The 25,586-nt window shown below is 33.8% G+C and overlaps 2 protein-coding genes across 2 annotated transcripts; both read right to left on the bottom strand.

The window, feature by feature from the left end:
• Nucleotides 1-9,339: 9,339 nt before the first annotated feature.
• Nucleotides 9,340-11,697, bottom strand: LOC115986679 (protein JINGUBANG). The gene has a single exon (XM_031109914.1). It carries the CDS (start codon nucleotides 11,238-11,240, stop codon nucleotides 9,744-9,746), a length of 1,497 nt encoding a protein of 498 aa, XP_030965774.1. The 5' UTR covers nucleotides 11,241-11,697; the 3' UTR covers nucleotides 9,340-9,743.
• Nucleotides 11,698-18,382: 6,685 nt separating this feature from the next.
• Nucleotides 18,383-20,848, bottom strand: LOC115988131 (protein EARLY RESPONSIVE TO DEHYDRATION 15-like). Its single transcript, XM_031111775.1, has 3 exons — nucleotides 20,694-20,848; nucleotides 19,167-19,552; nucleotides 18,383-18,854 (listed from the first exon to the last, which is right to left on the bottom strand). Exons 2-3 carry the CDS (start codon nucleotides 19,507-19,509, stop codon nucleotides 18,691-18,693), a joined length of 507 nt encoding a protein of 168 aa, XP_030967635.1. The 5' UTR covers nucleotides 19,510-19,552; nucleotides 20,694-20,848; the 3' UTR covers nucleotides 18,383-18,690.
• Nucleotides 20,849-25,586: the final 4,738 nt, after the last annotated feature.

Genomic DNA, 25,586 nt, shown 5'->3' on the forward strand with positions numbered 1-25,586 from the left:
CCCAAAAAGTCACTGAAAGCTCCCTCCCAACAGCAGCAAAAAAAAACCTCCAAAACAAAACCAAAAGCACATAAAAGCTCCATCCTTTCTATCATCAAGCCAAAGAACTCAACAAATGCGTCTCCTTTCTCAACAACAACAGCAACCTCAACAACAAGAAGAGGGCAGCAAGACATGGAAGCAAAAATAAAGAAAAAAATGTGGATACAGAGCAGAGAAGATAAAAGAAGAAGAAGCAGAATGGAGCAGAAACGACCCAGTAATATTTTATCACTTTCGCTTGTTTCTTCTCTGTGTTCTTTTTGGCCTGAAATCTAATTCAAAGTTTGTTCCTGTTTTTTCAGCCACAAAGAAGGGAGAACAAGGAGAAGCAGAGCAAATGGCAAAAAACACAAAACCAAAATGAGTAACATCTATTCCCTTCTCACCTTTCATAGAATGTCTTCAATACATGTTGGTTTTATGCTTATGATTATATACAGTTAGTTCACATGCCTAAAACAGAACACACACATTCAAAACACACAAATCCCAGGTCAAAACACAAGAGACATCCAAGTTCATTTCAACAGCAACCTAGAGTCTAAAGTCTAGACCTTATCAAGAATACACTCTTCAAAACCCATTTGTCCTAGTCTCTACCAAAATCCCACAGCCAAAAATCCCATCTTTTGAAACAGCAAACCCAAAAAATCAGAAAATGGCCACACAAATCTAACAAAATCACCAAGCCCACAAACTAAACAAAAAGAGAAATAGAGAGACATTAGAGTGTAAAAGGAGAGAGCTTCTTTGAGTAGAAAAATAAAAGAAAATAAGGCCCGTTTGGCTGAGATTTCAAACAACACATTTTCAGTTTTTTAATCATTACACATTTATTTTCACTCCATGTATCTCAAAAAACTAAAAAAACTATTAAAAAAAAAAAATTGCTCAAACTTTTCTATAAAACGGCCCTAAGAGTTTGATGATAGGGTGTGAGGTGTCACAGTTTCATTGATGCGCTATATATCCCTTAGGCTCTGATTGGTGGAGATAGATTTCATTAGGATAAGGTGGGTCAGGCAAACCCAATTTTAGGCCCAGGTCTGAATTTTGCTAATACCAAACTGGAATCCAAGGCCCGAAATTCTCTTAAGATAAATTAAACTCAAGCCCGAATTCAATAAATCCAAACAAAACAAGCCTTATCTTAGGTCCGAAAATACATAAGCCCATTCACATTAAAGCTTTTCCAAAATACTCTGTCCCCAAAACTCTCCAAAATTGCATTCTAACCCCACAACTTTTGCAAGTTTCCCTTTTAAACGTCCAATTTGACAAAATTTCATTTTGAACCCCAAAATTTTCCCAAATTACCTTTCACCCCTAAACTTCCTAAAATTTCATTTTAACCCTAAAACCTCAAAAAATTGCACAAAGACCCCGAGGCCACAAAAATGATTTTTCTACTTTGCCAAAAAAAAAAAAAAAATTATTCAAGATCAATAATTTGTCAAATGACATTATTTTCACATCTTTTATAAGTATTTGACATTTGTATTTTTTGTTGTTTCCTTGTGTCTCATTTTGCATGAGATGAAATATTTTGGAGAAAAAGAATTGCAAAATTGGAATGCTAAGGAGTGAAGTAAGTTTTACGCATTTTACTTTCTTAGTAAACGTTACGCAATCACATGCTTAGCAATGCTATTTAATCTTGTTTTCTTGAATAAATTGCGTCGATGCATACACATGTCACCATAGGGTAGATTATACATGTCATGCATTCACATGTCATGTTAGGATAGATTACATACCATTCTTTTGCATGTCATCCTGGGATAAGCTTGATCATTGTTTTATTTCACATGCACATGCATATCATTCTTTTCAAAAACCAAATACCAAGTATTTTAGTTATTATTTAAATGGAGAGTTTTAAGATTAAATTTGAAACGAGGTACTATCCTTTTGGATAGGTTTTGTGGGGTGCCTAGCACCTTCCCTACACGTAACTGAGCTTTTGGATCTATCTTCTAGTTTGAGACATTTTGTTTTATTTTCTATTTTAGCTTAGGAGACCTAGGGTTTTCTTAGCTAAGATTAGGAAATAAAATTAATTAGAATTAGGTGACCAATCAAACCTTAGAATTCCAATGGATGGTGACAACTCCTAAAAATGAATACAGGTAAGGAAGTTTACTCACACACACCCCACTATAGTGTTGCACATCTGCACACACTTTTTTGCATTTTATGCTAAACAAGCGTCGATGAGTGAAAGCCCTCAACGGTTGGGGGAAAATGTCGAGTGCGGGCTGAAATTTGAGTACCACTTCTCAAAAACCATTTTTTTTTTAATTATATATATTTAATTTCCCCTTTATTCTGGACACTCCACATAAAGTTCTTCAACATCAAAAATTTTCGAAACAATTTCAGTAAATTTGTTTTTAGACATGGTTTTTAGAAATCATGTTAGCATCTTGGACCATGTTAGAATGGTACTTCAATATTTAACCATGACACGGTCCAATGCTTCTTAGACCACCCTCTCATAGTCTATGTCTAGTGCACTGGTAGCTTTATCTATTAGTAATATCTTTGGGCTTCTTATTATTGTATGTGCAATGGTCCTTTAATTTGTTGCTTCTGCTCTTTGCATAATTGGACCTCACGATCTCCTACTACTGTATCATGACCTAGCATTTTGAATTGTAGAAAGAAAAAATAATGGTTTACTCGTAACAGTAAAAAAACATAAGGAAATTAATATTGGAAATACTTTGCTTTCTTCTAACCTTTTGTAAGCCACTAATGAACATGTAAGCATCTGCCAACTTTGTTGCATTTTTTATTTTTTCCAAAGTTGCATGATTTCTTCCCTTTCCATATGCAATATTGGCAAAAATAATTTTATTGAGTAAAACCAGTTCTTGATTCACAAGACCCATCTGTTATTTTAATCACTTTACATAGGATTTTATAATATCAATTCCATCAAATTTAATAACACCAATATCAGGATCATAGTTGTCAAACCGTGAATCGTATCGTGAATCGATTTTTAATTTTTTTGTATCGTGTATCATATCGTATCGTGTATCGTAAGATACACAAACACTTAATAAAATTTATAAAAAATTATAAATATACATATATAAAGGATATATTCATTATAAATTTTAAATATATTCAACTAATGACTAATTTATTCATCACTTATGTAACAATATCTAACAAACTAACTAAATAAATCAAACTAGCATGTGTTGATAACATACACATTAAAATTACTTAAATTCAAAAGTGATAATATATTACAAATGACTCAAAATTAATAATTTATTTTCATCATATTCATCAAATTGCCTAATCAACCCCGTCTAAGTCAATGCTATCATCATATTTATAATTTTGCAAATTTATTTCTTCATTAAAATTTTCTTCATCGTCATTCGTCATTAACATTTACTATCTCTTCTTGTTATTTCTATTTCTATAAATTTTTTTGGCATTCTAGTTTCTTGGACTTATAACAATAACGACAAAAAAAAAAAAAATTAAATAAATTTTTAAATATTAAAGTGAAAGGTACGTGTGTACTGTATAGTCCAATTGAAGGAGAGAGGGGAAAAAAACTTATCAATATGTTATTTTAGTAAGCAAAATTAAGTAAACTAATAATTTTGTGTTAAAAACAAGTCTAACAACTTGTTAGATTCAAATAAAAGTACAAATTTTAACAAAAAATCTCATTTTAAAGCATTTGTCTATGTATCGTACGATACGTATAATTTTACTATACGATACGATTCATACGATACATACACTGTATCGTACGATTCATGAGCACTTACGATACGCCGATACGATACGGAACTTTTTACACACGATTCGATACGTATCGTACGATACGTATCGCGTATCGTACGATACTGACAACTATGATCAAGATTATAAAACCTTTGCAATAATGCTATCACGATATACCACTTGCACTTTCTCCAAGCAGGGAATTTACTAAAAAAATTGGGAAAAAAAACCAAATTTCATATGAAAATAATTTTGATATGAAATCAATCTTGGTTTTTTTTTTTTTTTTTTTAATAAGTTGCCCTTGTTGGAGAAAGGCTGGGTGGTATAGCCGCACTATTGCAAATGTTTTATGATCTTGATTACTTTAATGCAATTGAAATTAATAAATTTAATGTAAAGTGGTCGAGACAACATATGGATCTTGTGTATCAAGAACCGATTTTTTCAATGAAAATATTGCATATGAAAATGGAGGAAATGCTCACATGTAACATTGGCATAAATAAAAAATGCAGCTGAGTTGGCAAATGCTCACATTTTTATTAGTGGCTTACAAAAAGTTCAAACAAAGTAAATCATTTTTCTATATTAATTTCCTTATCATTTTTAATGTTATAAGAAAAACTATTATATTTTCTTCTTAAAATGCAAAATGATGGGTTATGATACAATATTGGGAGATTATGGGGTCTAATTGTCTAGAAAGCAGAATCAACAGGTGACCATTCTACGTGCAATAGCTAGAAGTCCAAAGATATTACTAACAGATGAAACTACCGGTGTACTTAGATATTGACTACTAGTGCACTAGATACATGTCACGGTTAACCGGACTACAGTTATGGTGGCACATGGATTATCCATAGTCAAGATGTAGATGTAGAGAAAGGAAAACATGATACTTTAATTAAAAACAAGGATGACTTCTATGCCTTCTTAGTAGGGGCACTTCACACAAGTGCAAGTTCAACTAGCTGAGCTTATAGTATTTTTTAATTTTTTTTATTTGTAATCTTTTGTATATCTGCAAGCCAAACATTAAGAACATTATGTAAGTGACATTTTGTTGCATATGACTTTGGACCTAATTTATAAATAATATAAAACCGAAGTCTTTAATTTTATGGCCCAAGAAGTATTGGACCATGTCATGGTTAACTGAACTACAATTATGGTGGCACATGGATTATCCGCAAAGTAGAGAAAGGAAAACATGGTACTTTGATTGAAAACAAGTGCCACTTCTATGCCTCTTTAGTAGGGGCACTTCACACAAGTGCTAATTCAATTGCCTGATGGTAATTTTATTATTATTTACGCTTCAAGTTACGGGCTTGGTTTAAGAACATTATGGAAGTGACAATTTGTATTTGTAAGCTTTTGCATACCTAAGAACATTAATGTGTAAAGAGGTTTGAGCACCCTTATATGACTTTGAACCTAATTTATAAATAAATACTATAAAATTGAAGCCTTTTAACTTTTTGTCGACCTTAAGAGGTTTGTCATGTAAACTTTAAAGCCTCAATTTTTTATATTTTTTTAAGGAAAAAACTTATTTTTCTTATTTCTTTCCTAAATGTTTTGCCCAACTATTTGTGAAAGGCTTTTCTCTTAGGCTCTTGATTATTGTAGTCCATTTAGATCAGAAAAATAAAGCCCCTGCTTCTCAAGCACCACAAACCATTGATGTAGAAGAAGAAAAAGGAAGATGAAGAGGGTCTTCACTCTTCAAATTCCCTTTCTTTCTCTCATCACTTTTCTAATTTTGTTTTATTGTTGTGTTTGGCTAAGGAGAAAATCTCAGAAATTAGGGTAGGGAAGTTTACCCTTGCATTGTCCCTGTTTATTAGCGGCAAACAACCAATTGTTCAATCAGACTAATAGCTATGCGGCTTTCAAGGTACCACGCTAAGGGTTCATTTAGTTGGATGGATTTTAGGGAAGAATAAAAAAAGATGAGAGAATTATTATTATTATTATTATTTTGGTTTTTTGGTTGGAGAGAGGAGAGTAGAAAATTGGCGGGGTCGGGGTGTTTTTTTCGTGGATTCATCAAAATATTTTCTCTCCAAAATGAGAAGACAATTGGCGAGGAAAACCAATAAAAAAAAAAAAAAACCTCTTTGGGCTTTTTTTATTTATTTTTTTAAGTTTTCTTAAGTTTTTTATTTATTTATTCATTTTCTGTACTTTATTTTTTGTCATTTGTTTTGGATACTTTAGCTTGTGCACTTCTCTCTCTCTCATTATTATTATTATTATTATTATTATTATTATTATGTTTTCTATAATTTTGAGTGTCCATACATAGTTTTTTAATAAAAAAATGTATTACCTTTTATTTTTTTAATTGGGACATAATTGTTAATTTATATTAGTTTTATTTTCCATATAAAAAATTTTATTATCTTTGTTTTATTTAATTGGGACATATGGTTAATTTGTATCAGTTTTATTTTCCATTCTCTTTTTATTTATTTATTTTAAACCAAACAAATGAGTTTTTTATTTCTTCACTTTTTCATCATTTTAACTAAAGACAAAAGAAAAAACTAAATCTTTTCTATCATTTCACTTCATAATTCATTTTAAATTATTTTAAACACATTTTGTGGTTTTTGAAGTTGGATTTTTGTTATTTGTGCTCCGGGTATTTGTAATATTGATTCGTGTGAAAATTGGATATGGGTTTGTTTTATATATAGGTGAAGACTACCAATCCAAAGTACTGTGAGAGACCCAATACTGGAATTGTATTTGCCCAGCAGCCCAGGTCTTCTTGTGATGTCATTGTCATTAGGTATTTGGATTATTGGTTTGACTAGGTATTTGGGTTATTACAGGTCCCACTTTACTCTTTTTTTTTTTTTTTTTCCCGAAGTACTTTAAGCTAAAAATTAATTAACATATTTATTTTTTTAGTTTTTAGCTTTTATTTACAGTATTTTCAATTAAAAAAACTAAATTAGTTGTAATAAGGAAATAAAAGAAAAAAAACTAAACAAGCTATTCTCAAAATTAAAGTAACTTGTTTTTGAAAATATAAGCTTTAATCTGGATTACTCCTATATTATATGATTTAAAATAGAATTTGTCCAACTTTGTAATTTTTTTTGAATCCAACTTTAGAAATTTATGTGTCAACTTATATATATGTGTCAACTTTATAAATTTATCTGTATAACTTTAAATAATGTTATATCACTTAATATTTTTTAATAGTAATCTAATGGTGGATTTGTTAAAATTCATATTCAATAAAAAGATATTGAGTGAAGTTGTAGTCTTAGACTGCAATTAAGTTTGTAGCCAAACTTAGCTCTTTTTTTATTTTTTTATTTTTTATTTATAACATAGCCCATCATTATATTCATAAGTGGAATTTAACTTTTAAAAAATTGAAAAAAAGGGATTGTTCAAGTGAAAAAAATTCTAATAGATAAACATAATAGAATGAGGATGTTATTTTTTTGTAGGTTTTCTTACATTAAAATATCAATGATTTTTTAAATGAATGCTTTAATTGTATATATATAGTCACATGCATCATGCATGTATATATATATATGTGTGTGTGTGTCATATATAAATCCCCCCTCAAGTCAAATCCGTTGCTCTGCTATTGCTTTCAAATAACTCTATTGTGAATGACTTCTGATGAAAATCTGAAGCTGAAGAACTCTGTTCATTGAAAGCATGTCAAAAAACTATTTTATTTTAACCACTTATTCTTTCCTAGATGGTTCCGGAATTGAAAAGTTTTTTTTATCCATGTTTACATATTTTAAATGAATTCTACATTTTATTATGTGTGAACCATTTTTTTAATTATTAATTATTACAAGTTACAAAATTTTTTAGATGTTCCTGAATTGTAAAGCTTTGAGTTTACAAACATTTTAAGTGAGTTAAACAAGCGGTTTGGTCAGCTTAATTCAAGGAATTTATAAATGTTTCTTCCCCAGAAATAGCTCAGCCTAGTTAACTTCAGGAGGGTCCCGCATAATCCCCAAAGAGGCTACACAAAAGAGAGATGGTGTGGATTGGCTGTATCCTCATTGAAGTTTTCTTCTTGTTACTTGGGATGGCTGCTTTGATTTCATTTAAATATTGGCCTAAGGAATGTTTCCCCACATAAAGCAAAGGGTGGTCCAATTTAAAGGTCAGTTGGTCTCTCTATTGAGAAATAAAAAATAGTTTCAGGGTTCCACAAACAAGTTATTTTATGCATCAACTTCAAAATACTGCTGCTTTAGATGGTACCTTGCTTGCTTGCTTGCATTCACATGAATTGAGATGGCCTTATTAGTGTTCTCTACCTCTTTAATGGGCCTTTTGTGGTCCAACACAAACAGTTCATAGTTCACTGTTGCAACAACAAATATAGGATGAAACAGTGCTATTGAATTCTGACCAGTTGTTGAACCAAGAATACTGTTAGTTAACCGCTTGCTGGTTCAACAAGCTTAATGGTTGCTTTAAAGACTTTGTATGCACCGATCCAAGGGAAAAAAATGTATTTACTATTTAGCTTTACACTTTTTATACCAAAACCAAACCGACAATTGTGAATTCAACAAAGGGGGTCAGTCAATGATGTTACAGTTTGGTTTTGCACCATTAGAAAGTTCTTAACTTAGGATGGACATTGCTAAGAAAAAGGGGGGGAAAATTAAAAGTTGAAGATGCTTTGCTCTTTAGAAAAGTAAAAGTCAGCTGAGCCAAGAGCCTCATTGGTGCAGGTTGTTATTTTCCTAGGTTACTAGCTATTATATGTGTAAGATTCAATACTTGACGAGGGAAAAACCCTTATTAAATCTTAACCTCTACCTTTTCAAGTTGGTGATTGTTAGGAAATTTTCCAATTTTCTATATTCTAAATTGAATGGTTACTCTCAGGGTTTAAACTCATTTTTTTAGATCTAAGTGGGTTTGGCAAGTGCAAATAAAAAGTCAATTTTTTGGGGTTATTGAGCTTATTTTGATGGGTCTCGTAAAAAGAAAAGAAAAGAAAAGAAAAAAAAAAATTCTTGTCGTTTTCTATAGTAGCTTTAGCAAATAAATAATTAGTAAAACATATCTAAACGCACTAGTGAAGATATAAAAAGCTACAAAGTAGAGAACTATAGACGTTTAGAATGGGGAAGAAAGCAATTAAAAAAAAATATTCATATTATGATTAAATTATTTTATTTGGGGCACCAAATCTTCACAGGGGAAAAAAGTGAAGAATATATAAATGAAAATTAAGAATAGGAAAAAAAAATATTTAAAAACATATGGTGGAGGACAGATTCCTTAGCCAAGAATTGTTCTCTGGTTGGTAAAGCTTTTGTGATTTCTTAATAAAATCATAGTATTCTTTCCTAAAAATTGGTGTAGGGTAGCAGTGTCATGTTCAAAGCAAAACCATGTTCGAGGGTCCTTTATCCTAATGCTTGTCCGGTTTAGCTTAAGTTTTGTCCTAAGCAGGCACAAGTTTCCAATAAGACTTGATTATATTCCTCACCAACTACAATAAACTGCAACATAATATTAATCATGCAACCAACAAAGAATATATTTGATTCCCAATTGAATGATTCCATAGAATCCTAATTACATTTGACAATAAGTTTACACATTGTAAAGAGACTGAAAAAAAAAAGAAGAAGGAAAAAACAAAAAAACAAAAATAAATATCACCCCAGTTTATCATATCCCCTTAATTATATCCTATGAACACAATAAAATCTCAAACCAGAAAAACAGACTCTTAACACAAGTTAGGCTTCAAGCCTTCAGCTATGCCTCTTCTTTTTGCACTTGATTCTCCACCAAATCTGATATTTGTATGACTATGGACAATATGCAACTACAAGGACCACTTTTGGAAGCACTGCAGACACTGAAAAAAGGGAACCAGTGCTTCATTACTCAAAAACCATGAAAATTGTTTCCTAACACAACATGATACTTGAACTTTTCACTGCACTTTCCATTGAAGAGTTATCATGATCATCTCTATTAGCAGTATTCTTGGGAACCCACCAAACTCTTATGCTTTTATCAAGGCTTCCACTATAGAGCAAGAACCCGCCACCAATATTACTTGGTGATGCCTGCAAGCACTTGACTGGACCTTCATGGCCACTTATGACCCCAACTTTACTGAGCTTACCATAAGCCTCTCTTTTCCATATACCAATACTCTTATCAGCAGAGCCACTGCACAAAAACTCCCCCATTTGACACATACATAGAACAGCCATTTGATGAGCTTTTGTCTTATTAACCAATTTCCAACTCACAAAATTCATGCTCCCCTCCCACCCCATCACAAACCCATCTGACCCTCCTCCATAAACCCATTTTCCATCCTCGGAAACTATAACTGAATTAATCGAAACGTCCTTATGACCCTCCAAAATTCCTTTTAAAGCATGTGAATTCTTCCCCTCCTTGCCCCAAGCTTTAATCTTCCCATCAGCTGAAGCAGAATACACAATCCCTTTACTTGCCACCAACCCATTAATTGCATCATCATGTGCCTTAATTGATTCCAAGCACTTCAAATCTGATAGCCTCCACACCTTGAGGGTCTTATCCCATGACCCTGAATAAATCAACCCATTATGGACTGTCAAGCAAGAAATACTATCAGCATGCTCAATCCACAGCTTCTTGTGGTGCCTCCTAGTTTGGACATAATTGCTTTGCTTCATGAACCTCCCCAAATAGTCCTTAGTAGTTGGAAGAGTGTCAGAAAGTTTAAACACATTCTCTGAACTTCTTGACACCTTCCAAACTCTAATTCTACTATCTTGGTGTGCTGTAAAGACCTTGTTCCCAACAGTTACAAGGGCTTTCACCGAGCCATCCCCTTGTCCAAACTTTGTGAACAGCCTCAAATCAGGCTGTTGCCAAACTATAATATCCTTGCCTTGTGAAGCACTCAATATGAATTCACCACATAAGGCCAGGCAAGAAACCGAGCCAATATGGCCTGAAAGAACTGCCAATGATCGATACGAGTAAGACCCGGGTGAGGGTTTGCAAGACAACTGATACTTAGCATCCTGGGGCTCGAAACGAAAGGATGTTACAGGGCTCTCATCGGTCTCACTGCTGTTACTGCTATTGCTGCTGCTACTGCTTGCTGCTACAGACAATAATGGGGTCGAAGGCTTGGTTTCTGAGACTGGAAAATCCATCACAAAAAAATTTTCTTTTTCTTTTTCTTTTTCTGTTCCTCTTTCTGTTTCTGTTTCTCTCTTCGAGTATATGATGGCAAAGAATATGTGAGAAAGAGAGAGATAGAATACGTGAGAAAGAGAGAGATAAAGCTGGTGGGAAATAAAGAAAGAAAGAGAGAGAGCTAAGAAAACAGAAAAAGAGAGATGGGAGAGTGAGAAGGGGAGCGTAGTAGTAAAGAGGGAGGAAATAAAGAGGGACATGGATTTCTTGCTGGAAAAGGATTCGTTGGAAACTGTAATATTTAAAAACAGTGGGGTGCAACGGCTACTTTGACAAATAGTATATACATTGAAAAGTCGGTTTATTTCTGGGTCCACATTGTTCTTTTTTTATCAATGGAGGATTGGATTTGGAGCTGTTGGGTTCTTCTATCATGATGTTCAGTTGACCAATTATAGCATGCCAAATAGGATCCTAGGATGTTTTTCTATGCCTGGAAATAATTTGCCACATATGAAATTGAAAGAGCAATGCAAGATTTTATTTAACACATAAAATAAATAGTCTATCTTCAAGCTGGTATCTTATGTATTATGCGTATTCAACATCTCTTTCATGTATTATGTGTATGTAACATCTCTATCATAGTGTGTAAACACATCAACAGTATGAAACTTCGAAAAATTAAATATGTACCCTCAAAATCTTAAAGGGGGAAAGGGCTTTTACTTATTTATGATGTGTATTTGATGTGATCTACATTACAATGATGTGAGATTAATATTTTTGGTTCATTTTATTTTTTTTAATATTATCATAATCTAAAATTACAAAATATATCACATCACTTTAATTTTATCACATTCCTAAACAATATAATATTGTATTCTTATATTGGAATTACATTAATTTAATATTACAATAATATGATATTACAGTGTAATGTAATGTCACGGCAAACCAAACACCTCCTAAATTTATAATTTATTCTTAGTGTTATAATCATACTTTCATATGGGAATTTGGGTAGTTGAAAATAGGAAACTGATAACCATTTTTTTATAATAATAAATTATTTTAAACAAAATTTTATATCTACCTTCTAAATAATTTTTCTTTTTTGTACAAACTATAAACATGTCTTGAATGAGTTTATTATGAAATTGCGATTAGCAGTATATTGTTATAATTTTCAATTATGAGTGATAAAGTTTTTTTTTTTGGGAGAGAAATTCCTCAAAGTCCAAGAGACATTGGCCCTGGTGGTGGATCCACCCCCACAATTTAACGATAATATATAATGATGTGATTTGTATGTTGTATGCATTTACCAAAATGCTCACCTATACGTATAGGTTTTTACTAAGGTTTTTCTTTTATTTTAGGTATACCTAAAAATTATGAGTGATACAGTTTTTTTTTTTGGGAGAGAAATTCCTCAAAGTCCAAGAGACATTGGCCCTGGTGGTGGATCCACCCCCACAATTTAACGATAATATATAATGATGTGATTTGTATGTTGTATGCATTTACCAAAATGCTCACCTATACGTATAGGTTTTTACTAAGGTTTTTCTTTTATTTTAGGTATACCTAAAAATTATGAGTGATACAGTTTTTTTTTTTGGGAGAGAAATTCCTCAAAGTCCAAGAGACATTGGCCCTGGTGGTGGATCCACCCCCACAATTTAACGATAATATATAATGATGTGATTTGTATGTTGTATGCATTTACCAAAATGCTCACCTATACGTATAGGTTTTTACTAAGGTTTTTCTTTTATTTTAGGTATACCTAAAATAAAATAAAAACCTTAGCAAAAAAAGATGTGTATAGGTGTATACAGCTGAAATTTTTTGAACTGGACTTGTGCTATCTAAGTAAATCTAATCCAAGTTGAATATGAACTATGAAATAAATAATAATTACTTATTTGTTTTCTTTCCAGACTCAATTAGCCCGTTACAAATATTTGTTGACTAAAAAAGTGAAAGTTTTTTTTATTGGTTGCTGATTGGACTAATATATAGGATGGTTGCTTACAAAAGCCAAATAGGATTTTATATACAAACTACACTAGCTCAATATTTTTTTTCATATTTGAAATCCAACTTCTAGAAGTAAATTAAATCTATTATCAAAAAATAATTAGATCAGATCATAATTTGATAAAAAAAATCAACTCTACTTTTTTTAGCCAACTATATATAACAAATTTAGGCGTTCAAGTGATATATAGTCCAATTGTTTCTAAAAAGAAAAAAAGAAAAAAGGGTTATACCATCCAATTGTAATGACATCTTTAATGGTACTTCATGTTTGTCTTCAAACCTAACCTTCCATTCCCCCACTATATACTTATCTCATGTTTATGATAGAGCATAATCATTGGATAATAATTCAGTACTAAAAATATAGTAATATAATATTCTCTTCTTTCACATTATAATAGGTCAATCTCACTAGTTAAATTCATAGTATCTACCATTCATGTGAAAGAATAGACTATCACATTGCTATACTCCAGGACTACTACTGAATAAATTTCTAGAATGATTATGTAGTAGATGTCATAATGATTCAGTATGCTTGGAATACAATGATATAGATCTAACTAATTAAATTCATAATTGGATCTACCATTCATATAAGAGGAGGAAGAATCATATTGCCATACTCCAAAAGTACTAAATAGTTTTCTACAATAATTATGTAGCAAATGTCATAATTAAAAGTATTTACGCTTCATCCTCATGTGGTAAAACACAATTATTATCATAACTGGAACATTTCGACTTCAAATTTTGAGCATTAGGCAATACAATGCAATGTCTTGTTTAATTATTTTTTATTTTTATTTTTTTTTAAATTGTTTGGTTTTTATGTGTATATAATTTGAATGCCAGGCAAGATTCAAGTCCAACCAAAGAACCATCTCAGTCCAACTCCACCCAAGCTTAGGCCATAATGCAGTAGTGCTTATTTCTTATAATAAATTTCAAAAGCAAACATTCTTTGTTAAAGTTAGAGATTTATTAAGAAATAAATTCTTTGCTTCTATTATGTGCAATACATTATTGACCAAAAAAATACTTAAGATGCCCTCTTTTCGAATATTTTTTTGTCTTTTAATCATCACCAGAAAGCTTTAGCTTATTGAACAAATGTGATGAGCATCAATTTTTTTAATTAAAAAAAAAAAAAAAGGAGGAAAAGAGTGCCATAGTTAAATAGGATTTGGTAGAGCGTTAGTTTTCATTAGCTCACATGAATCTCGTTAACAAGCCAATCACAAACTTATATTTAACCTAATCATTGTTCCATCCCACTTTGGTCACAAATTTATGTTACTTAATTATCCTATCTCACAAAAAAAATTACATCTTGATGAGAGGCAAATTTGAGCTTTATTATCGTTTTCATATTTTATAATCTCTAAATTAAGCTATAGGTTCTATTCATAGAACCACCAGCTTTGATTATTGAAACCACTATGTAAGATCAATATAATACTAATCTTGATTAATATACTAGTAATCTTGTTGTTTTGCTCCAAAAAAAAAAAAAAAAAAAAAAAAAAAAAAAAAAAAACACGTTTGTCCTGAAAGATTGAAAATGGTCGGCTAAAAGTATATCATTTTTTTAATTTGTTATGACAAGTAACATTGGCTCCTTTAACTCTTTAAGCCCCACCTTTTTCTTTCATTATACCTCCTTTTACTTTTGACATGGAACAAATGTGCCTCCCAAGAAATTGGAGGTAGAACTACCATAGAATAGAAGTCACCTGGAAAAAGCACCCAAATAAAAATAGAAAAGAAAGAGTTTCTTTCTTTTTTTTAACGAAAAAGGGTCATTATGAAATAAACTACTTGCCGGTTCTAATTACCTCAACACATAATGCTTATTGTCCTCAAATAAAATATTTGAAATTCAAACTCTGTCTACATCAAAACTCAATTAAATCAGTGTTTTGTCCTTGCTAGTAAAGACTAAAAAATAGTCATTATGAAAAAAGAAATAAACTATTCCGTCCTAAAAGAATAAATAAATAATTAAATAAACTACTCAAAAGTTAATAAAACTCTTACACCTATTAATTAATAGGTTGATCACATTCCTGTATGTTCCAGAATTCAACAAGTGTAAAAGTTAGCAGAACAGTCGAATCTAGTATATGTCTTTAGGTCCAATACAAGGCTTACAAGCCATGATATGTGGACACTGCATGGCGGTGTGGTTGTCAGCAGCTTGATTGATGTCTGTTGCAATTTTAATTTGATGCGAAGATTGCGCTGCCAAGGTCGGTTGTAGACTTGTAGCTTGTAGATTTAAATTTGTGGTATGAAATATATTAAGAATGTTGGTAACATACTAACATGTAGTAGTTTATTTTTTTCCTTGACGTGAGAGCCTTGATTAAACGTAAAGATAGACATATTATTTTCTTAGTTACAATTGATAGGGGAAAAAAATAATTTATGTTCCCACAAATCTCATACTCATGGAGAGTCAAATCTTAAACTTAACTTCATCCACGAGTGAGAGAAACATGGATGGTAGTGTGGTACTATATACAGGGCCGGCTCAAGGCCTAAGCAAGTTAGGCCTAGGCCTAAGGCCCCACCAAAAAAAAAAAAAATTTCCTTAAAAAAAAGGCCCCATTTTTCATAGTTAAAGGCCCAAATTTTTATAAAATTATATATATTTTCTAAAAGTTGTACATTTTTTTTATTAGTAATGTACAAATTTTATTATTGGCTTACAAATTGTGATGTTATTAATCACAAAAAACGTGATATAAACATTCATTGGTTAAATTGATGAAGTTCATCAATGAGAGACAATATCACATTATATTTTGAACATTTTATAATGCTTTTAATTAGTGCATTTTTCTTTTTCATTTCTATTAAGACTCTCAAAATATAAGACTAATAGAACCTTAACTCAATTGAAACCCTAAAATATTTCAAAAAGATGTTGCAAATGTGTTAAATCATCAATTATAGATTAATTTCCCCTAATAGTTTGAGACTTTGATTTTTGTAAATTAATATCCTACAAAACCATACACCAAATAATATCTATCTCTCTCTCTCTCTCTTAAAATCAAAATATAAAATTAAAAATTCAATTACAACTTTATTTAACTATGCATCATCTTATATCCAAAATAAATCGCAATATATTTTTATTTCTTTTTATTAATATTTATAAGTCAACTATGATATTCAATTCACTATATGAAATTAACATTAGTCTAGTTGGTATTATTTATGTATTTAATGTATCAAATTAACCTTAATTTAATTAGTATTAAATAATTTTGTTTAATTAATATTTACATATTAAAGGCCCCGCATAAATTTTTCGCCTTAAGCCTCAAATTATGTTAGGCCGCCCCTGACTATATACATGCTTCATGCTCGGGAAGTCATGAACTCTCAAAGCTTTCTGAAATTTCAAGTTTTACCCTAATAATTGATAGAAGATTTGATGTTAAAAACTACTTAAAATACCATTTGCATTCTCTAAGTTAGAGATTGTTGGAATATCACTATGTAAACCTATAGAAAAGCAAAGTAATTTTGAACAGAAAAATAGAAAATCAACATGATTTTTTAAGTGGGTTAATGGGAAAAATCTATGAGAACATAAGAAAAGTGACACATTGACATCGTTATAATAGTCAATTATGCAAATTGTAAGTCTTGAAAGTGACTGATTTAGATGCGATTCCGACAAGTAAAATAAATTTTCGCCATAATCTCACCAATATCCTATTTATGATTGCTTGAATTTTAATACTATATGAAGGAGGGGAAATAATTAAATTAAAGGAAATTTTTGTACAATACATAAGGCAAATAAATTTGAGGATCACAAAAGTTCAGACATATTTTCTCATAAAAAGAGAGAGACTATTAATCCTATGGCAACAAAGATATACACATTGATGTATTTGATTGTTTCTGAGAATTTCTAAGCGGGGTAAACTTATTCAGATTTGGTATAATTTTTTTCAGTTTGTGACATTTGAAACCATGGGAATTATGTCGTTTGGAAGTGTAGGAATTTACTTTGCCATATAGTCTTCTTAGCTTTCAAGATGTCTCTTGGAAAATGATTGAAAGCTAACTTGGGTTTGCGTTATCCTCTAGCATGTGTGTAGTTGGTGGGTTTGGTGAGCTTTTTCTAGAAGTATTTAACAAGGCATGCAAATGTGGACTTGTATTGGACTGAGGTCTCATGTTGCACTGAGGATATAGAAATAAGGTCAAGCCAAACCTAGCTAACATGCACTTTTGAAAAATCTAACTCAAAACAATGGGCTTTATATTACTCAGGAGTTGAGTGGTGCATGGTGCTCTTGTAGACTTGTAGTCTTGTAGCCCACAACAATTCAAGCCTCACATGTTAAACCAGAATATAGCTGAAGCTGAGGTAGACTTAAGTTTCCTTTATGTGGGAGTATGGTGGAATTGTAAAAATAAGGTAGTTAAAAGGCGGCTTTGAATGCTTTGGATGAACCAAAATCAATTTATTTATGCAATTGATTCTATAAAGTAACACAAAGCTTGGCATCCCAATCCCCTTCAGTAGTTGTACCCAATTTCTAACAAATTCACTTGTACCCAAAAATAAAAACATATAAAAAAATGCTAAAATTACCAAGTTTACTACAAATGTTTACAAATTGATATGATAATAAATGTGACAGAACCACATCAACAATATTATAAATAAATTTCTTAATTTTTTGTTTTTGTTTGTATTTTAAAAAATTGACAGCCTTGGTGCTTTAACAAGGGAGTTTGAATTTGGAAATCAATATTTCCAAAAAATTAAGAGTAGAACTATCTACCATGACCTCTAGCCAACCTTGTAAAAGTTGGAGTTTTGTACACTAAGTACAACTTATACTTTTGTTGTATTATATTTTTAAAATTGACACATCAATTTCTAAGACCCATATGGTAAAGTTTTATAATAACTTTTAAGTGTCCCTAGTTAAAAAAACCACATGATGGATGAGTTTTTAGGGATTTTCCGAAGCATATCAAGCTGGGTTCAGTATTAACACTGGTTTAGGTTCAAATCTCTTCAGGTGTGGTTTCTGAACGACCATCGAGAGAGGAAGTTTCCATATACTTAGACCAATCAACTCATTCTTAGCCAATCAAGTTTTAGGCTCATCCAAAATAGCCCTGCAATTATCATTAGCCACAATAAAGAGTACCAACTACGTATATACTGAGCTAAGGTTGCCATTTTAGCCAAAACTATTGGCTAGTAAAACATTAAACATATGCATGCCACTGAGCAGTTCTAGAGGAAAGCTTTAGATGGAAGTCACAATTTCCCCCAGTAATTCAAGCAATCAAACTTACACACAGCTTAGAATTAATAAGCAATGGATTGAATATCAAGCAAGGGCTGCATTCCACACAATGTTTTACTAATACTGAAGTAACTGAACACACTGAAGATGGGGTGCTTGAGATATTTACAAACTTCTCAACATTTGGACCATTATTTCTGCACGGTTTCAGTCAAGTTCTTCAACTTGGCAGAAAGAAAAACACGAAAACTGACAACAAAAGATACAGAGGGTTGCAAGCTCATGTACAAAGATTTAACTTAAAGTGAGACTACTAGTGTCGGTGCCATTGCAAGAGACAAGCTGAAATTTCGTGTGGAACTTTTCAGCGAGGCTGATGAATTAGACGGGGAGTGCATTTGGGGCTCACATACCGGACTGGCTTCTGTTGGTACTTTGCAGACCCTGCTGGGGACTTGGGACCTCTTTCTTTTGGAGATTTTGAAACACTCAGCTTCTTCAAAAAAGCTTTAGTATCCTCTTCAAAACCTGAATACAAAATCAGAAATTAAGGTTTGGATCCAAGTTAAAAACGATATTCTAGGATGCACTCACATCACTGAAAGTGAGATAATACTCATAGTGCCATTAAAACAAATACTTGGGAATGCCAAGATTCAAATGTAATTTGAGCGACCAATGGAAGTAGAAAGACATGGCATATGAATAAAAACCTTAAAAAGTCACAAGCTCCTGGAAGATTGCCATTGTGTGAAATTGAGACAACAATCCAGAGATCACAAAAAAAGAATTAAGAAATGAAATACTTTTATCATATCATTATAAAGAGAACAAGCATACCATTAAGAGGTGTACTTTCATTTTTAGGAGCAGTGGGGAACAATCCAGTGTTTCCAATATCTTTGTATGACAGATATACTTCCTCAAGCTGAGACAATTCGGTCAAGTGTGCTTCATCAATGCTGACATCATCATTATCCTCAGCATCAGCAGTATCAACCTCGATATTGCCTTCAAAATCATCATCCTGGTGCTCACTCAGCCAAAAGTCGCGAAACCATGTTGAAGTTTTCACTAGTTCCCACCATTCTGATGAGAAATCCTCCACTTGATAGAAAGTGGCAGGAATGAAGGGTGGGGCATTGGGGTTCAGAGTTGATCTTGCTCCAGATACTAATGCCATCCCTATTCTTAAATTTAACGGTCTGTTCTATTAGTTCTCCAATCTATCCAAAAAATACAACTTGGCATAGTTAGAATTTTAGAATAATGATAACAATTCCATCTTCAGCTAGTCAATTGGGCCAATGCTGTCCAAAATCAGACTGAAAAGATAACATAAATTGATTTTCCAATTATGTATGCATTAGGCAATAAACATGTCCAACTTTGCAGCTAACTGAGTCAAATAAAGCATGTAGTAGTATTTTGTGTATTGTGGAGAATTTGGCAAGATAGAAACAATAGAACTATTGATGCACAAATCAGATTCTTAAGCAATCTATTTTAAGATCTTTGTATGATTGGATGACTACCTTGAATAGTATCACTGCATCATCTTATCTAGAGTTCTTAGATCTTTTCTATCTCAGATAGTGATTACTTAGAAGTGGTTCAAAGCACAAATTGTGTATTCGAACTAACTCCTCTTTCGACTAAAATTATTTTACTTACTAAAAAAAAGTCCAAGAAAAGCTAACTCCATCAATTCCCATATAATATTACCCCACACATGACTCAGATCAAAAGGGATCTCACTGAATCCTTTGAAGTGAATCCCAAACATTTACCAGTTACCACCATAGAAGACACCTAGTAAATACCAAAAGAGATTATCCATTCTAAAACACATGATTACACATAAAAACACAAGCACCAAACACCCACTAGCCAATCTACAGCATATTGTTTACACACACTATCATCCATAAGTACATAAACCCATTATTGAATATTGCTCATGGAAAAATCCTAGTCAACAAAAACCAATTTTGAACCAAATTTTTTGAGCTTGATTCCATTTCTGCTTAGTACTAATACAGATAGACAAAGGCAAATCCAAAAAAATTAGAAATTTAATCAAACACACAAAAAATGAGAAACCCCAATAATTTGTTATCCAAAAATACATTCAGCATACAAAAAATCTAAAGGAAACCCATGTAACAGAATCTAAAACCATATAATACCATGATCAAAAAACATTCTAGAAAAGATCAAACATTTTTCAGTACCCAACAACCTCGGAACTAAGACAAACAAATATGACAAACAGAATGGGACAAAGTCACAAAACAATCAAAACAACATTTGCAAAACACTAAAACCTAACGAAACAAGGATTCTATGATGCATTTTATTACATACCCAGGTCAAAGGTTCGAGAACTTGAGTCCACTTTCTAAGCTTCAGAGTGTGAGATCCAGTGAGTAAAAATGATTGAAACTAAAGTGGATAAAGGAGACCAAGACTAATTTTCTTCGGGGTTCCGAACCTAAGGTTTGGGGACGCTTATTTAGGCCCGTGTGAACGTGGCAAGATGATATTGGACACAGACACTTTTATATTGAGATTTTTTTTGGTTATTCCGATTAAATGTTAAGTTGTTTGGACATTTTAATAAACACAAAAAATATCCTTACATCTCTCTCTCTCTCTCTCTCTCTATATAATTCTTACCTTAATAGGAGAAGGGAAAAAAAAAAAAAAAAAGACTGCTTGAAAAAATATTTCTAAAACAAAAATTTAAAAATTGAGCTGTTGCAATTTGTATTATTAGATCTTCTTCGTGTCATGTTAATTTAAGGGTATTTGGTTATATGGCCTAGCATTAATACCACTCATTTCTTTTTTTTTTCTTTTTTTATTTATAAAACCCACTTATTTAATAATTGTATTAAAATATTTCAATCTTAACACAAATTATTTATTAAGCACGTTGAGAGGACTTGACTTACATAAAATATTAGTAGACAAGTTGTATTGGGTTAACATAGATACAAACCAATTTCAACTTGTTTAATAAATTGAATGCATTTTTGTAAGCACATAAATTTATATAAAAATTATAAAAATAAATAAGATTTACACAAATTCTATTGTATAACATCTTTTTTTTTTCTTTTTTTTTTTATAGAAAAATTAACAAAATTAATTAATGTATTAATACTATATAATCAAAAGTTCTTATTTCAACTCAATGAAATTCTACTCAAATTTATAAATACGTAATGTAGGGGCGCGGATTGGGTCCTAAGCCCAAGAGTTAAAAGGATCTAGGTCCAAAAATCTCAATACAATGAATTTGTAGAGAGTGTGTCAAAAAACTAGGCTCTATTGAGTTGGATAATAATTATGGTGAGTCCAGATAATCAGAAAGCAAAGATAAATTAGTTTTATACAAAGAAAATCGTCATCGGCACAATTCAAGGAGATTAATTTTTGTGTATATTTCACTTGAATTTGGTTACAAGTCTAGTTCCTGTTGTTACAGTGTTTTCCCTCAACTCTCCGATCCCCCTCATAGTGGGGCTTCTCTCTCTATTATATACCCCTCTCTTCTTCATCTCCACCGTCTATGTGTAGGTCAAGTTGTTGGCTTTGGTTCTTGTTCCATTAGCACATTCTTGAAGTTTTTGGGAATAACTGTAAGGCTGTTTGTCACTGTTCAGACATCACCTTTATATTAATGCGGTCAGAGGATTAGTTACAAAGCATTCAATGCAGTGGTAGCAGTTTTCCCTCAGATATTTCTTAGCTTCCCTTTGTCCTATATTTCCTCGATGTTTATCCTTATCAGTAGAACCTTTCAAAGTGTCGCCCTTAAGGGCGGACCAATCCTTCTAATCTCTGCTTTGCTTAGCCGAGGATGCATTCCTCCTCGGACTACCTTCCCAAACCTTTACAGTCATAGTTTGTTCGTGGTGCTCTGATTCTTACATCTTACCTATCGTCTAGCTATCCTCGGACCACTAATCGTCCTCGAACAAGGCCCACGGCCTAATACATACTCTTTGGCATTTCATCCCTACACATTGTGAGAGTGCCTTTTTCTTTAGCACATAGGCCCAAGAATCCTGGGCCAAATAGTTGTAGTTTGGTAGACTGGGTTTTAGTTCACCGCAGCTAAAGGCTGTTTAAGAACCAAGTAGTGCACATGGCATGTTTCCTACAATACACATAAACAAGCAAACGAGAATATTTGTATTGAACAACAATGAAAACAGCAAAAGGAATGCAAAATAATCAGGAAATATATAAAGCAATTGTTAGGGATCCTCAAATTAATAAGAAATACTTCATTAGTTTTTTCTTTATTATGGTTACTGATGGTGAACTAAAAAACGGACCATCTCCAGTTCGTCCATAGAGTCGTCCAAGACCAGAAAGGTCGTCCAAGACCAGAGAGGTCGTCCATAACCAGAGAGGTCGTCCAAGACCAAAAGGGTCGTCCAAGACCACAAGGGTCGTCCAAGACCACAAGGGTCGTCCAAGACCAAAGAGGTCGTCCATGACCAGAGAGGTCGTCCATGACCAGAGTGGTCGTCCAAGACCAGAAGGGTCGTCCAAGACCTAGAAGGTCGTTTGGGTCATCCAAGACTCGGAAGGTCGTCCAAGACCAGAAGGGTCGTCCAAGACTAGAATGGTCCTCCAAGACCAGAATGGTCGTCCAAGACCAGAATAGTCGTCCAAGACCAGAATGGTCGTCCAAGACCAAAGGGTCGTCCATGACCAGACAGGTCGTCCAAGACCAGAGAGGTCGTCCATGACCAGAGGGGTCGTCCAAGACCAGAAGGGTCGTCCAAGACCCAGAAGGTCGTTTGGGTCATCCAAGACTCGGAAGGTCGTCCAAGACCAGAAGGGTCGTCCAAGACCAGAATGGTCATCCAAGACCAGAATGGTCGTCCAAGACCAGAATAGTCATCCAAGACCAGAATGGTCGTCCAAGACCAAAGGGTCGTCCATGACCAGAAAGGTCGTCCAAGACCAGAGAGGTCGTCTATGACCAGAGGGGTCGTCCAAGACCAGAAGGGTCGTCCAAGACCCAGAAGGTCGTTTGGGTCATCCAAGACCCGGAAGGTCGTCCAAGACCAGAAGGGTCGTCCAAGACCAAAAGGGTCGTCCAAGACCAGAAGGGTCGTCCAAGACCAGAAGGGTCGTCCAAGACCAGAAGGGTCGTCCACGACCAGAAGGTTCGTCTAGGACCAGAAAGGTCATCCAAGACCATAAGGGTCGTCTAGCTTATGAAGTGACCTAGACGATCTCCCAACACTTAGGAAAAATTCTGAAGATGGATTTGTCTACACCAGCCTGTAATTCAGACCACACGTTACTATTTTATCTTCTTCATCGCTATGGCAATTATAGAAGATAAGACTTCTTATTCTAACTGCTATAGCGGTTGTGGGAGTTGAGTCTGAATCTTCGGAATCTCCATGAATATTGGGGCGGTTACTAAACAAGTAACCGCTATAAGGCCTACTATATAAAGACTCATCCATGCAAAATAAGAGGGAGTTTTTTCACTATTACATAAAAGTTGGGAATTCTTGAGTTTCCAAAACACAAAGACTAACTTAAGCATCGGAGGGTTCTTGGCCGGTTCACCCTGGTCACCTTTGATATTGTGTTTCTTTCTTTTCAGGCCTTTTAAGCAACCATTAGCCCATTGAAGCCCGGAGCATTCAGCCTACTGATTTTCTGTGCATCATCAGTTGGCGCCGTCTGTGGGAAAGTTAAATTTGTATTTTGCAATTTATCTTTCTTAGACAAAAGGCTGTATGGTTCGGACAAGGTCAATGGCCACTAGTCCAGGCCACCAGGAGAGTGGGAACGCTTCCAGCCACCCCAATGCTCACCAGTCAGCACCTATCATGCAACCGCCTTCCGTCCCACAAATACAGTCCATGGCAACCGCCATGGCGTCAAAATCAAGAACTGACCCGGGAGATCAACCAAACGAGGCAACGTCATGAATGGTGCGCAGGAGGGCAAGCTTAGAGTCAAGAAGTTAGAGAAGGAGAAAATATTATTCCCCTTTCATAGCTTCCATCAATAGTCATACCTTACCTTCCAAGTTCAAGATGCCTTCCTTGGATTCGTATGATGGAACACGTGACTCGTGTGATCACATTGCAACCTTCAAGACCACAATGCACCTTCAAGGAGTTCCAAATGAGATAATGTGTAGGGCCTTCCCAACCACCCTTAAGGGGCCAGCATGAGTGTGGATCAGTAAAATAACTCTCTAGTGAAGGCATTTAAAGGAAACCTAAGGCCACCTAAGAAGTAAGATTCATAGACGCCTATACCAAAACGGGGCTCACAACACCACTCTCCACGGACGGGCAGCCTAGGGTTAAACTCGTCTGGGATTTGATACCGGGATTTAAGGCTATTTAACCTCTGTTCGTCCGTCTTAGAATGGACGCCTACAGCGCAACTGAAGACGGTTTCTACCTCGTCCGTAGGATTGGACGGAGAACCAGCTTGAGAGCCAGAAGCTCTCCTAAGCTGTTCTTGGACGACCTCAATAGGGAGCCCAGGGGCCCCAGAAGAGTAGTTCTCGTCCGTACTTCCTCCACTCTCATCACTAGCACTGCTAGAGTTAGACCTCTCACTAGTATCCTCACAGTACTCGTCTATAGCCTTATTAAGGCTATCAGTAGACGAGGAAGTAGCAGACATCTCTATTTAGAAACTTAAAACCTAAAGACGAGGGGAAGAAGAGTACCTGGCTCTAAACGGAAGAAGACTCTAGACGCAGAGGAACTCCTAGACGAGGCTCTAAACGACGGATGTCAAGGAAGAAAATTTCTGGAATGAAAAGGGTTAAGGGAGGCATTCCACTATTTATAGGATGATGACCTGGGTAATCGAAACGACCCAACCAATACGAAAGCGACACGTGGCATCTACCTCGGAAATATAAATCGACGGAATCAGTCGCCAATAAAAAAGTGACACGTGGTGCAAATAATAAAAAACCAATTACACCAGTACAAAGACGTTCAACCATTTGGACGACTCACATGGACGAGGGGGCAACTGATGGTGTCATAAATAATCCCAAGTCCATAACTCGTCCACGTGTCTCGTCCAACGAAAGAAGCTACAATAGGCGATGAAAATTGCGAGCGTACTGGCGAACCTCGTCCATACATGGACGAGCAATACCTTGTGAGATCTATTTATCATTTATGAACGTCAAGCCTTCCAAGATGATCTCGTTCATCTTCCACTAAAGATGGACGAGATCAT

Source organism: Quercus lobata, chromosome 4, assembly GCF_001633185.2.
Source record: "Quercus lobata isolate SW786 chromosome 4, ValleyOak3.0 Primary Assembly, whole genome shotgun sequence".
In the NCBI taxonomy this organism is placed as follows: domain Eukaryota; kingdom Viridiplantae; phylum Streptophyta; class Magnoliopsida; order Fagales; family Fagaceae; genus Quercus; species Quercus lobata.

Coding starts and splice junctions, on each gene's coding strand:
- LOC115986679 (XM_031109914.1), bottom strand. CDS start 11,240: ATGTCCCTCTTTATTTCCTCCCTCTTTACTACTACGCTCCCCTTCTCA.
- LOC115988131 (XM_031111775.1), bottom strand. CDS start 19,509: ATGGCATTAGTATCTGGAGCAAGATCAACTCTGAACCCCAATGCCCCA. Junction 18,855..19,166: donor TGAAAGTACACCTCTTAATG/GTATGCTTGTTC, acceptor TTTTGTATTCAG/GTTTTGAAGAGGATACTAAA.